This window comes from Calypte anna, chromosome 3 (genome assembly GCF_003957555.1).
Source record: "Calypte anna isolate BGI_N300 chromosome 3, bCalAnn1_v1.p, whole genome shotgun sequence".
In the NCBI taxonomy this organism is placed as follows: domain Eukaryota; kingdom Metazoa; phylum Chordata; class Aves; order Apodiformes; family Trochilidae; genus Calypte; species Calypte anna.
The window spans coordinates 39,387,156-39,399,727 of record NC_044246.1 but is presented as its reverse complement, the minus strand read 5'-3'; the positions used below and the strand labels follow the sequence as shown (position 1 = coordinate 39,399,727).

The 12,572-nt window shown below is 57.0% G+C and overlaps 2 protein-coding genes across 8 annotated transcripts in view; both read right to left on the bottom strand.

The window, feature by feature from the left end:
* Positions 1–1,158: 1,158 nt before the first annotated feature.
* OTX1 (orthodenticle homeobox 1) lies at positions 1,159–3,349 on the bottom strand. Its single transcript, XM_030447875.1, has 3 exons — positions 3,253–3,349; positions 2,559–2,710; positions 1,159–1,920 (listed from the first exon to the last, which is right to left on the bottom strand). Exons 1-3 carry the CDS (start codon positions 3,347–3,349, stop codon positions 1,159–1,161), a joined length of 1,011 nt encoding a protein of 336 aa, XP_030303735.1.
* Positions 3,350–7,755: 4,406 nt separating this feature from the next.
* The window catches only part of EHBP1 (EH domain binding protein 1), a 221,909-nt gene continuing 217,092 nt past the window's right edge, over positions 7,756–12,572 (bottom strand). For all 7 annotated transcript variants that reach the window (XM_030448584.1, XM_030448583.1, XM_030448582.1 and 4 more), the window contains 2 exons: positions 9,004–9,118; positions 7,756–8,836 (listed from right to left, as the gene is read on the bottom strand). In XM_030448584.1, the coding sequence (XP_030304444.1) occupies positions 8,746–8,836; positions 9,004–9,118 (206 nt within the window). In that variant the 3' untranslated portion in view covers positions 7,756–8,745. The remainder of the gene's footprint in view (positions 8,837–9,003; positions 9,119–12,572) is intronic.

The window sequence follows — 12,572 nt, the reverse complement described above, 5'->3', positions numbered from 1 at the left end:
GGGTGGGAAGGAAGGGAGGAGGAGGCGGGGGGGGGGAGGTGTGTTGCCTTACAGTTGAAGGGGTAAATGTGGGGGCTACGGCATCAAAAAAACCCACATGTACACGGTCCCTCTCCCCGCTACGGGGCAAAGCTACCAAAAAGCACCAGCGCGGGGCGGGTGAGGCAGCCGGGAGCCCAGGGCTTCAGCCCCGACTCGCCAACACGCAGCGAAGGGGCTAAAAAAACCCCAAAACAACAACAAAAAAACCAAACCAAACCACCACCGAATTCTTTCCCCCCCCTACCATGAAGCAGAGCTGCTTTCCCCTGTATTCCCCCCTCAAAAAAATAAACCAAAACTTTTTTTTCCTGCTTTTTTTTTTTTCCTTTCCTTTTTATTTTTTTTCCAAAAGCTTGGGTTTTCTTGGTCTGCAGGTTGTGGATTAGCTGAGTGGCCCTTCCCTCCCCTCCAGGCACACCCCCCCTACGGGCTGCTGCCCGCCTGCCCACCCACCCTACTGCCCCGGCCCGGCTCCAGCCCCGGCCCAGCACGGCCGAGCTCGCGCAGAGTCAAAGATGCAAAAGGGAGAAAGATCCATTTTGGGGGAAGAAAATTACACTTTAAAAGAAAAAATTGTTTTTTGTTTTGTTTTGTTTTGTAAGTTCTGTTCCACGTTAGACTCTAAATAAATGCCAACCCAACAGCATCAACTAAAAATAATGATGGTCACTGGAACGGACCTAGTATTTACATCGTTCCCGCCGCTCCCAGCGGCAAGAGACTGTACAGGACAGGCGAGCTGGGGGCTGCCGCACCCGGGGATGAGGGTCCCCACATGAAGCTAAAGGGGCACCGGCAGGGCAGGAGCCAGCCTGCGCCTCTGCCCGGGGGGGCAGCAGGGGAGACGCTGGGCTTCTTATTTTATTTAAACTCCTCTTCTGTCGCATTTAAAAAAATAATAATTATAATAAACCCGCTGGAGGGGTGCAGGAAGCAAATAAATATCAGTCAGTAGAGATGGGGGCGGCAGGATACCCCCCCCTCCGGGGCATGGTTACTGCTAACGAAGAGAGGGGAGGAGGAGGAAAAGCTGAAGCCAGAGTCCTGCCTGTGAGGCAATGGGGAGACCTCGGTCTGGGGGTTCAGTGGCAGCTTGATGGGAGGGTGGTGGGTCCCTCACAAGACCTGGAAGCGCCAGGACGCCTGGTCCTTGTAGTCGAGGCAGTCAGGGGAGTTGAAGTTGAGCTTCCAGGAGGCAGCGGCAGCAGCAGCAGCGGGCTCCTTGTAGTCCAGGCAGTCGGAGGAGTTGAAGGGCAGCCCGGTGCCACCATAACCCTGATGGTGGTGGTGATGGTGATGGTGGTGGTGGTGGCCTGAGCTCTGGCTCAGCGGGTGGTGGTGGTGGTGGCCAGGCACCGAAGAGGGCCCCATGGGGCTGAGCTGGTGGGGATGGTGGTGGGAGTGCATGGGCGCCAGGTAGGAGCTGCAATCCACGCCCCCAAAATAGGACGAGGAGGGCGGCGCGGGGTAACCCTGCCCGTACCCCCCACCTTGGCCATAGGAGACGGGGTAGCTGGCGGAGGCGGCAGCGGCGGCAGGGCCGGCCCTCTGCATGCAGGACGCGGCAGCGGGCGGCAGGGGCTCAGGCACCGTCACCCCCGCCGGCGCCGCACCAGGAGAGATGGAAGCCGGGCTCCAGATGGACGACGCCGGAGTGCTGAGAGATGCTGGGGCTCCCGCCGGGGCCGATGAGGCCGAGCTGGAGGAGGAAGATGAGGCCGAGCTGGAGGCTGCTGCCGGTGGGGTGAACTGCCCGCTGCTCTCCGAACCTGAGCTCTCACGAGCCGGCGAGGATTTCTTCTTGGCTGGACGGCTCTTGGCCCCTCCACCGCTCTGCTGCTGCTGCCGGCACTTGGCACGGCGGTTCTTGAACCAGACCTGGAGGAAGAAATTGGGGTGCAGAGGGATGAGCAGTTGGGTGCTCCTCACCCCGGGAGCACCCAACCAACCTCACCCTGGCACCAGTTCTCCCAGCACCCACACCCAGCCATTAGCACTGCACGCCCTCGCACCCCGGAAAAAAAACCTGCCCTGCCTGGCACCCAGACCACCCCGCATCCTGCCCCAAGCAAGGATGCCCAGGGCCAGGAGCTAGAGTGTCCCAGGTTGTTCATGTCCCTGGAGTAGAGATAAAATATGGTTCTTGGGGACAGATACAGTGTGAGCTGGTGCCTGCACATCCCACCCCACTAGGCATCATCATCATCTGGGGAGCAGTGCTGGGAGGCGCGCAGGCAGCAGGGCTGCTACAAGGGCCAGGTGGAAGCGGACCACAAAATGTTAATAAAACCAAAATTAATAAAACAGTTTAAAAAAAGTAAGAGCCTGCCTTTGCCTGGATACCCCCACGCAGGGACAGACACATGGTAGGGAGCCCACACACATCTCAGCCCTGAGGAAACAGGGATGAGTGTGGATGGAAAGCTGAGTCCGAGCGGTGCTGGCTGAGCTGCGGTGCCCCCCCATCTTCCCAGCCCCCAGCAGTGTAGGATGCACCCCCCGTGCAGGTCCAGTACCTGGACTCGAGATTCGGGCAGGTTGATCTTCAGGGCGACCTCCTCCCGCATGAAGATGTCCGGGTAGCGGGTCTTGGCAAAGAGTGCCTCCAGCACATCCAGCTGCGAGCGGGTGAAGGTGGTGCGCTCCCGCCGCTGCTTCCGTGGGGTGGCTGGGGGCGAGCACCACCACGCCAGTCACACTGGGTCCCCGAGCACCTCCCGCTTCCCTTCCAGTGTGGCAGAAGCCCCAGCACCCCTGGGGCAGGGGCCTGTGCAATATCCCCCTCTCTGAACCCCAAAAGTGGTGGCGTGCCCCACGCACCGAACCCTGTCCTGCTGCAGGCAGGGTGAGCAGCACAGGGCTGGGGAAGGGTCAGGCCCAACCCCAAGAGCAATGGAGAGATTTCGTTGAGTCAAAATAAATCTACTTTTCTCTTTTTTTTTTTTTTCTTTAAAAAAAAAAAAAAAAAAGCTTTTTTAATGCTTTTTTTTTTATTCTTCAAAATCCACACAGGAATGAAGATGCTGGAATCGGCACCGTTCCCTTCCCACCCCAGGCTGCAAGCAAAATGGGGGCACCCACCCCACAGCCCACCCCAAACCGTACAGCCCCATGGGTTCATTCAAACCCACCCGGGAAGGAGTTTTTCCCCCTTCTGCCAGGAGGTGGGTGGGTGATGGTGGGGACAGGGCCGAGGCGCAAGGGACTCACCCGGGTACCCCACGGAGGGATGCAAGAGGTCCATGGCTGGGCCCGTCAGCCCCAGACCGTTCATGCCATAAGGGGGCTGTTTAAGGTAAGACATCATGCTAAAAGCTGGGCAGGTTTCCTCCAAAGTCCAGCAGAAAAATTTAAAAATTGAAAAAAATCAAATCAAATATATGGAGTGGGGGGGACAAGGATTTAAAAATTTTAAAAAAATTAAAAAATTAAAATGCCCCGATAAAAAGAGCCCCCGAAAACACCCCAAACAAGAGGCAAAAAATTTCAAAAGCCAACAACAAATTAAAAAATGAGAACAAAATCTGCGTAAAAGGAGTTTTTTTCGTTCTGTCCCGTCGTCACCGCCTCGAGGTCCTCAAGCGATCGCAAAGGCAGGTAGAAAAAAAAAAAAAAGAAAAGAAAAAAAGGAAAAAAATACATAAAAAAAATATTTTAAAAATTTAAAACGACAACGAGGATCGGAACACAAAAAGGCAGATTTCTTCCCCGCGCAGAGGTGAGGCCGGAGCGCCTGGGGAGAGACCAGAGAGGGGGGGGTTAGAGAGGTCCGGCCACCCCAAATCCTGCCGAGGAGCTCCCGGGTACCGGGTGGCTGCGCCCACCCCGGCGTGGAGCACCGGGCAGGCGGCCTCAAATTGTAAATTTTGTTGTTATTATTTTATTCTATTTCAAACGAAAGAGAGTTGCGTGCAAGTGCCGAGAGGCAACAGTGCCCGGCGATGGGGAAAGATAAAGCAATTATTTAAAAAGATAATTGGATTAGGAATCAAAAGGAGGTACCAGAGGAGGGAAGTATAATTAATTTAAAAGCGAGCAGACGGGGACGTTTTAATTAGAAATGGATAAGAGTTAAAAAGGGAAAAAGGAAGAGGGAGAGCGCAAGCACCCGAGCTGGAGGCAGCGCCGACTGGGCCCGTCCCGGAGCTCTGGGCAGCGCCGGGGCTAAGGTCCTGACGAGGGGGAACACGGCGACCACCGGCTCGGGAGGGACCGGCCGGGCTGGGTGGCAAAAAGCAGCAGATAAATGCGGAGGGGAGGAAGGGGCGGAGAGACCCCGGGCGGCCCCGCCGAGCCCCAGGGGCGGCCCCCGCTGCCGAGGCCGAGACATCCCCCCGGCGGCATCGTGGGCACCCCGGGGTAGCGGGGACGGTGGGTTTTGGGATGAGGTGAGGGAGGAGCACCCTCCGGCAGGCCGAGACCGGGCGGCACCGCCGTGCCCAAGCGTTGTATAACTTTACCGGAGAGCGCGGCGGAGCGGGACCGTCCCGGGGAGCGAGAAGGGGAAAATCCAGAAATGAAGGGGGGAAAAATAGACAAGACGAAAATACACGGGCAGACACGGCCCGGCTGCGCCCACACCCTTGCCGCCCCACGCACACAAATGCACCCAACCCGGTTGCCGGTGCCGCGGCCCCTCTCCGTCCCGCCGCAGACGCCCGCCCCGTCGGAGAGCGCTGTGCCCATCGCCCCCCTCCGCCAGCCTCACCTGCGCGGCCACCTGCGGAGCGCCCGTCGCGGCGGGGGCTGCGCGCAGGGCGGAGCGGGCGGGGGGCGCGGAGGGGGAGGGCGGGCAGGGGGGGGTCAGACAGGTGAGGAGGCGGGATGGGGAGGGGGGGGGGGAAAGGGTAAGAAAGGGGAGGGGGGGAGGCATACCCGAAGCCGAGCCGCGTACCCCTAAGTTGTCGGGGCGCCCCGTGTTACCTCGCCGGCGGCCCGCGCTGTCGGGGCGATGGAGCCGCGGCCCTGATGAGGATTGATCACCTACCCCCGGCCCTACCCTTGTATGTGCGCGCAAAGCATCTGCGTAACCAGCCCGGCGCCAATCCTGGCCGCTCCCCGCCTGACTGACAGCCGCCCGGGCAATGGCAGCGCTGGGCTCCCGCTCCCTCCGCGCCCCCCCCCACCCCCCCGCCCCGCGGCGCTCCGCGCTCCCCCGCGCACTCGCCGCCGACGCGCCCGGCCCGACCCCAGTGGAGAGCTGGTCGGCGGAGTAAGGGGGTGTGGAAACGGTGGGCGCGCAGCGCTCCGCGCAATCTCTGCGGAGGGAGATTTGGGGGTAGGAACAGTTAGAGAAGTTTTGCGAGGGGAGCCGCTCCGCTCCCGCGCGATTCTGCCCTTTCCTCCGGCAAACACCCCGCACCGCTCCGCGCCCTCACCATCCGAGGGGACCGCGGAAAAGTTTCGGCCGCTGCCTGTGCCGGCGCGGAGGCTGCTCCTGGAGCGGGAGCGGGGGGGTGTCGGGAGCGGTGGCGAGCCGGGGGGAGCTGGCGGGAGCGGGTCCCAGCCCGCTCCCCCAAGTGTTTAAAGGCTCGCCCTAACTTTGTGCTTGAAAGTATTAATAAAGCAGCGGCCGCACCTTTCCCCGCGTGTCCTGAGTTCAGGGGCTGCTCTGCGCCGCGGGGGACGAGCAGGCGGGGGCGGCCCCGGGGGCAGCGGGGAGAGCGGCGGGGGGAACGGGACTCACCGTTCCACCCCGCACCGCTCCGCGCAGCCCGATTTGTTCCCGGCAGCGGTGGCGGGAGCGGAGAGGCGCGGAAAGGGCGCGGAGCAGCGGGGCCGTGGCGGAGGGGCGCGGAGCGGGGCCTTGCAGCCAAGCAGGCGGTGGAGCGGCCCCAGACCTCGAAGGAGGGCTCCGGTGCGCGGCTTTTGTTGGTCTCCCTACATCAACTCTCTCTAATTGCAGTTGGAGCTGAAAGCGAGCTAATGTTCAAAGGCGCTCCCCGCCGGCCCCGACCAAAGCGCGGTTTTCCTCTCCCCCCTACCTCCCTCACCCCAATTTTATTTTTAGATTTTTGCTCTTTCCCCTCTATTTTCGCGGGCGAGGAGGGAACCGTCTAATCCGTGCGGGAAGGAAACGGTGGGCCCAGGAGTAAAAGGAGATTTAACAAGCTCTTGCGCTCGTCCACAAAAGTCAGAGACACGGGCACTTCTTCCCGCAACAAAAGCGCCACGGCCCATTCACAAAAAGCAAAAGGAGGACGAACAAGGAGGAGGAAGGACTGGGGGGGTACGTCCCCCCTTGAACCTCTCCCCCCCAGCGTTTTGCCCCTATCCCGCCGGGGAAGATCCCGGGCCGGGTTGCTCTCCCCCACGCCGCCTTCCCATCATTTCGCCCCGCCGGGGCCTTCCTGGTCCTGACGGGCACCAACCCGCCCCGGGGGTGCCCCCCTCACACAGGGGGGTTATCTATGCCCTCCCCAACGCCTCCGCAACCACCGCGGTTGCCCAATCCCCAATTGCGGACGCCTCCCCGCAGGCTCTGCCGGGGGCTGCGGGCAGGGAGGGCGCGGAGCTGGCTGCCCCCCAGCCCCCCCTTTCCCTCCTCAGGACGGAGCCTGCGCCCTCCCCGCTGTGCCCAGGTAAGGTCGGCGGCCGGGCGGGGTGCGGGCGGACAAGGGGCTGGGCTGCGCGTCCCTTCGGCGGCGGGGAACGGCAGGGGCGGGGGAGGGAGGGAGGGCGACTCGGTTCGGACACAGGGTGGGGGGGCCTCTTGGGGCCGGTTTCTAGGCGGGGAGCGGGAGACGGGGGGGGAGGGCGACATCGTTATTTTTTCCTGCAACCAGGGGGCTGGGTAACTTTTTTTCGCATTATAGACAAATAAGAACCACCCTCCCCGCCGGAATGGGGGTGATGCCTGCCCGTTCCCCGGGTCCCCAACTCTCCCCTCGGGTTCAGCCCCAGGCTTCGGGGCTCAGCAGCACCCGGACAGCGCCGCGGGCTTGGTCACCGTCTCGCCTGCCGGACCTCCGCTGCTCTCCGCGGGAGCGGAGTACACGGAGCGTACCTCCTCCCCTTCCCAGCCTCTGAGTTTTAGGGAGCGGGCAGAGTGGGACAGAAGAGCCGGCTGCCTGCTACCCCTGCCCGCCGTGGGCCGCTCCGCGCATCCTCCCTAACTTCACACTGAACCAAACGCCCGGGCGGGTAGCAGCGCTGCCCGCAGTCCCCCTGCCCAGAGCCGGCACTGCCCGCGGGCACCGGCGGCCGTTTCCCTCCTCCACGGGGGAATTTTTATTTTGTGGGAGCGGGTCTGCGCGGCAGGCAGTGGTTAGCAGTTGCACCCGGAGCCGCCGGCGATAGTGGGAGGGGGGGTTGGTGAGTTCTCTCGGGGTCCCTTCCGGGACGGTACCGCATCTCGGTGGGGTTTGTGCTCCCTCCGACCCCTCCGCCCGCACAGCTTCCCGCGGGTGCGCTCCTTTAGAGCCCGCCGCCGCGGCGGGACTTTGGCCGCCCATCCACCGCGCCGGCCGACCGGCGGCATCAGCCCGGCCGGGAAAAGTTTTACCTTCCCCTCCCCGAGTTGCCTGTTATTAAAAAGAAACGAAAAACTTTTCCTTCTGGTGGGTTTCGTTGCGTTGGCGAAGCAGCCGCGACTGGGGTGGCCCGGGGTGGCTGAGCCCTCCTGCCCCCCCGCGGGGTCGGGCCCTTCCCGGGCCCCCTCCGCGATCGGCAGAGAGAGGGAGAAAGTTTCCCAGGTAAAGAGGAAAGCGGCAGTTACGGTAAGAAAGATTCGGCTTTTATTGAAAATTTTATATATGACTAGATATTGTAATAAATAAACGAGACGAGCTCCACAAAGGGACGATGAAAGCGCGGGACACGCGTGGGGACACACGGGCGGGGCGGGGGGGTAACTCGGGAGGGGGGAGTCTCCGCGCAGGGGCGGCGGGGGTGGGGGAGGCGGCCCGGGCGCAATAAATAACGCGGAGGGGCAGCGCGGCCCGGGATCACGGGGGACACGGGGGGAAGGTGGGGGAGAGGGTGGGGAGAGCGGGGGGAGGCGCCGCGCTGCCCCTGGTCGAGCCGAGCCGGGCCGTACCAGGCTCTGCCCCGGGCTCAGCACCGCCGGCAGCCGCTCCTTGGGCTTTGCGCTAATTCCAGGGGAGAAACCCCCCAGGTAAACCAGGGCAGCTCAGCTCTACTCCCGGGGAAATGTAAAACTGCTGAAATAAAACACTGGTAAATACAGCACATTTTTAATAATAACTGGGGTGGATCTGACCTAACTATAAAATGTAGGTAGCTTATTAAGTATTACATATGGCAGGACTCGATGAAACCATTCCCAATGATTTTTTTTCCTCCTACATCCCCCCTCTCTAATCCTATTACGACAAAAACGTATTTATTTCAAAACTCAGCCCTCCTCTAGCTACAGAAACCAGGACAGACTTTATTTCTTCTGCTCCTTCCGCACATCTCCGACATCGCCCGCACGCCCAGGGTCTCGGCGCTTTCATTTCAAACCCTTTCGGCAGGAGAGCTGAGCCCACAAGAAAACCCCGGTACAACGAGAGTTCGCTTGAATGGAAACAAAAAAACAACGGAGAGGGGCCCGGCGCAGCCTAGATCCGGCCTAACAAAATGGAAAAAAGTTTAATTTTTTTTTTCCAAAACATTTTTTTTTCCCCAGTCTCATGTCGGCATTTTAAAAACGTAAGAAAGAGCCGCGCTGCGATTTCGCCATCGCTGCGGGAAGGCCGCTCACTGGAGGACGCATTTCTCTTCCTTCTTGGCCATCTTGCCTTTGTTTTGCTCGAGGGTCCTCTCCAAATGCTCGTCCTCTTCCTCGGCCCTGCGAAAAGAGGCGGCAAGAGGCACGGTGAGGGGCGGTGAGAGGCTGCGCGTCCGTCCCTCACGGTCCATGGCGCCCACCGACTCGGCCCAAACTTTCCGTGGGGAACCGTGGAAGGGAAAAACACCCCTCCACACACACCCCCCTTTCCTTTTCACCCCACTCACTGCTTCTCCTGGGCGTCCAGGTCCCTGACCAGCGCATCCCGTTTGTTAACGAGAATAACGAGTTCGTCCAGCAAAAGCTGCTCTCGCCTTTTCTGCGCCTCGGTCTTCTGCCAGTCTAGGAGACAAAAAACCAAACAAACAAACAAACAGAAAAAAAACAAAACAACAAAAAAACGAGAAAAAAAAAAACAACAAACAGCTGTGAGATGCTGCAGCCGACACCGAAAGGTGCAGCGGGTCCCCACCGCACCGGCCCCATGTCCCGGCACATCCCGCCTCTCCTCAGCAGCCAGACGGTGTTTTGTCTCCCTGCCTACCTAGCTCGGGGTTGTCTGGGGTTTATTTTTCGTTTTCTTGTTTGTTTTTTTGCTGTGGGGTTTTGTGGGGGGTTTTTTTGGGTGTAGGGTTTTTTACTGTTTTTTTTTTTGTTTTTCTTTTCTTTTTTCCACGACCGTGTTTCCTGGACGGGCAGCAACATTTTCCCAACTTTCCCCTCCTAGGAGGAAAACTCCCTTCCCTGAAACTCGGCTTTTCTTTGCTCCTTGCCTGCCTTTAGCAGCTGGAGGAATCTCACACTGGGCACACCATATGTTCCGCAGTAACTTTTTTAAATAAAAAAAGGCAGGTATAGGGTAATTAGCATTTCCCCCCTCCTTTGAAGAAAAAAAGAAAACAAACACCAAAACCCAAAACAAACAAAAAAAAATACACTTGCTAGGGAATATTGCCTTTAGCCCCGGCGCTGGCGGGTAGCAGTGGACGGGACCGCCTCGCTTTTTCCCAAAGGGTTTTTTCCTGCCGCTCCCCGGCCTGGTGGAGCCCCCGGTCCCGCACGCCGCAGCCCCCCGGGGCCGCCCCGCAGCCTCCGGCTCTCCGAGCCAGACCGTAAGGGCTTGTCGCTGTCAGTCAAGCCCCAGCCCTCCCCGCCTCCCTCATTAAGAAGGTAAACAATGAAAAGCAGGAGCAGTAGATGATGAGGGAGATAGCAGGACAAATGAGGAGCGGGAGGGAAAGAGGACACCGGCACACACACACAAAAAATCCCCCACAACAAAACCCAAACCAAACAAAAAAATCGAACCTAAAAAGCCAACAACAACTCAACACCACCGGGAGCAGCCATCGCTACCGGCCCGGCGGTGTCCTCCTCCTCTTCCTTCTCCTCCTTCCCGGTGGCAAAGGGTAGAGAGAGGGTGCAGAGTCCTTTTGGCTTTCTCCCCGCGCTCTCCATTGCCCTGGGCGATCATGTTAAAACTCACATGGCTGGTGCTTATTCAGATAACCCGAACAATGCTCACCACCGGTTACCATGTGAATCTTCACAAACCCCGCAAGAATGCGGTGGTTCAAATCCCCCTGACCCCCCTCCAAAGCCAAATTTATTCAAGACAGCAAACTGCTCAGAAGCTTTATGAAAGCAAGTGGTGCTAGAGGGAATTCGGCCTTGTATTTACAAATTAAAAATTAGATGCATCATCATGCAATAATGGTTGAGAGAGCGGCGGAAAGGCAGGAATGTATCACCACTTTTATCGCGCCCTCGCCTTCTGCCTGGGCCCACGGGCAAGTTACGGGTCCACCCGCACGCAGGGAAACCCACACGGACACGTGTGAGCTGCCACGCCAAGCTTGGGAGAGGCCAAGACACACGGGAGGTATTCGGTGCAGCGGCACAGAGCCCGTCCCGCAGCATCGGCCTGGCAGGGCACTGCCCAAACTTCCCGCGAGTTTTTCTTTCTATCTTTCTTTTTCTCGTTCTCTTCCTTTTTTACTTTAGTTTTCATTTTTCAATGTGTGTTGCTCCCCCGTCACCATTCTTAAGGAAATAATTTTCCAGGTGTACACAAGAACTCAAGCTACCAGCCAAAATTACTCTCAAGTCTAAGCCATTTCTCCCGCCGCAAAGCTGCTTTGATTTAGATAGCAGGCTTTTTAGGTGCTAATTTTCAAGGCGGTCTCTCCATTTCCACCGCTCCTTGCTTATTTGAGGAGGGTTCTTTCAGTTCGACCCATTTAAAACACACACGGCTCTGCACCTCTGCGACTCAGAGCTTCCCAAAACCAGAGGGTTTTACCCACGCAAATAAAGCCCCCGCGAGTGCAATGCAATCTCGGCGTGACAAACCCCGTCGTGAGAAGGGCAACAGCAGCGAGCTGGGCAGAACAGGAGAAGAGGGACGTGGCAGAGAATTTCGTGTGGATTTGCTTCCCCCAGACGTGGCCCCCAACTTTCAGGTTAACTTTCTCCCTGCTCCTGCGACTTTGGCTCCCCGGCAAATCTGGGCACAGGAAGCTCTGGATGAAAAAGGACCTGAAAACCCTTATCTCTACTCGGCCTCAATTTAATTATTTCGCAGTTTCGATGGTTTTCACTTAGTTGAAAAGCTCTTATTTTTAAAGTTTTGCTTGCGGTTTTTGGTTGGTTTTTTTGCTTGGTTTGGTTTGGCTGGTTGTGGTTTTTTTTTTCCCCTTCATCCCCTAGTTCTCCTGTTTCAGCAGCAGTTTTAGCTTTTGAAAAAGGACACAACAGTCACAATATTTCACTACAGGTTTCACTCAGTCCTTCACTACTATTTTTCCTCTGTTAAGTCCTTTTCTAGGAGCTACAGGTTTTATTGCCCCATCTTATAGCCCTGTGAGTAAACAGCATAGTATTACGACTTCACGGAACAAAACTGGGGTGTTTGGGGTTTTCTTCTGCACTTGCTTATTATTAGTGCTTGAAATACACCACAGGAAAACTTTCTAGCAGAGACATTCCCTTGCATTTGTACTCTGTTTCCCAGAAAAAGAGTCTGCCTTTCTCTGCACCCCCTGAAGTAAATCTATTGACAAGTAGCAATTGGTTAAAAAAGGAACTGGCTCAAAGTATTTAAATAGTATTTTATATGCGATTACACTGCAATTTTGTTTTACCTAAGAAAGTACTGCCAGGCAGCAGATTCAGGAAGCATCCCTATGTTTAAAAAAAGCAGCTGTGTTCAAGTTTGATTCCTACCTGTTGTGCCTTTTAAGCCAGGATTACCTATAACACCTGTCACATATAGATGCCCAGGCTGACTGCAGCACTGGGAAGCTACAATATGGGCTGTGATTAATTTGAAGATTTCAGAATAGTACTGTTATAAAAGCTACACTCCAGACAAAAATAGGATTAAGGTCTGAAGCTGTATATGAGCTAAAAGTGTTGAAAGCTAAAGCCGCCCGTGCCACCACTTGCGACGGGCACTTTAAAATGACAGAGTTTGCTAAATTCACATTAAAGTAGAAATGTTTTTCAATTATTCATTTTCATTGACTTCATATTGTCTTCCCTCCCCCCCCCCCCAGTTCAACTGATAATTACTTTGAGCAAACAGGCGGCCAGTTCCCATAGAAATGCTTTAATAGAACTGGTCGAAAGTTCTCGTAGTAAAACCTTCAACCTCGCCACTATAATAAATAAGCCCAGCACTTTGATGAAAATTAACACTAGTTTTGTAAAGAGCACATTGGGGGATTGCAGTCAGGTCTTATCTTTAGTTCCAGTCAACTAGCAATCCTGAAAGAGTTTGCATCATCATCAGAGC

What these genes read in the sequence shown, in the direction of transcription:
- OTX1 (XM_030447875.1), bottom strand. Translation starts at nt 3,349, where the DNA reads ATGATGTCTTACCTTAAACAGCCCCCTTATGGCATGAACGGTCTGGGG. An exon ending in TCCCTCCGTGGGGTACCCGG is followed by an intron (nt 2,711 to 3,252) that starts GTGAGTCCCTTG and finishes GCTCGCCCCCAG; the next exon opens with CCACCCCACGGAAGCAGCGG. An exon ending in TGCCCGAATCTCGAGTCCAG is followed by an intron (nt 1,921 to 2,558) that starts GTACTGGACCTG and finishes TTCTTCCTCCAG; the next exon opens with GTCTGGTTCAAGAACCGCCG.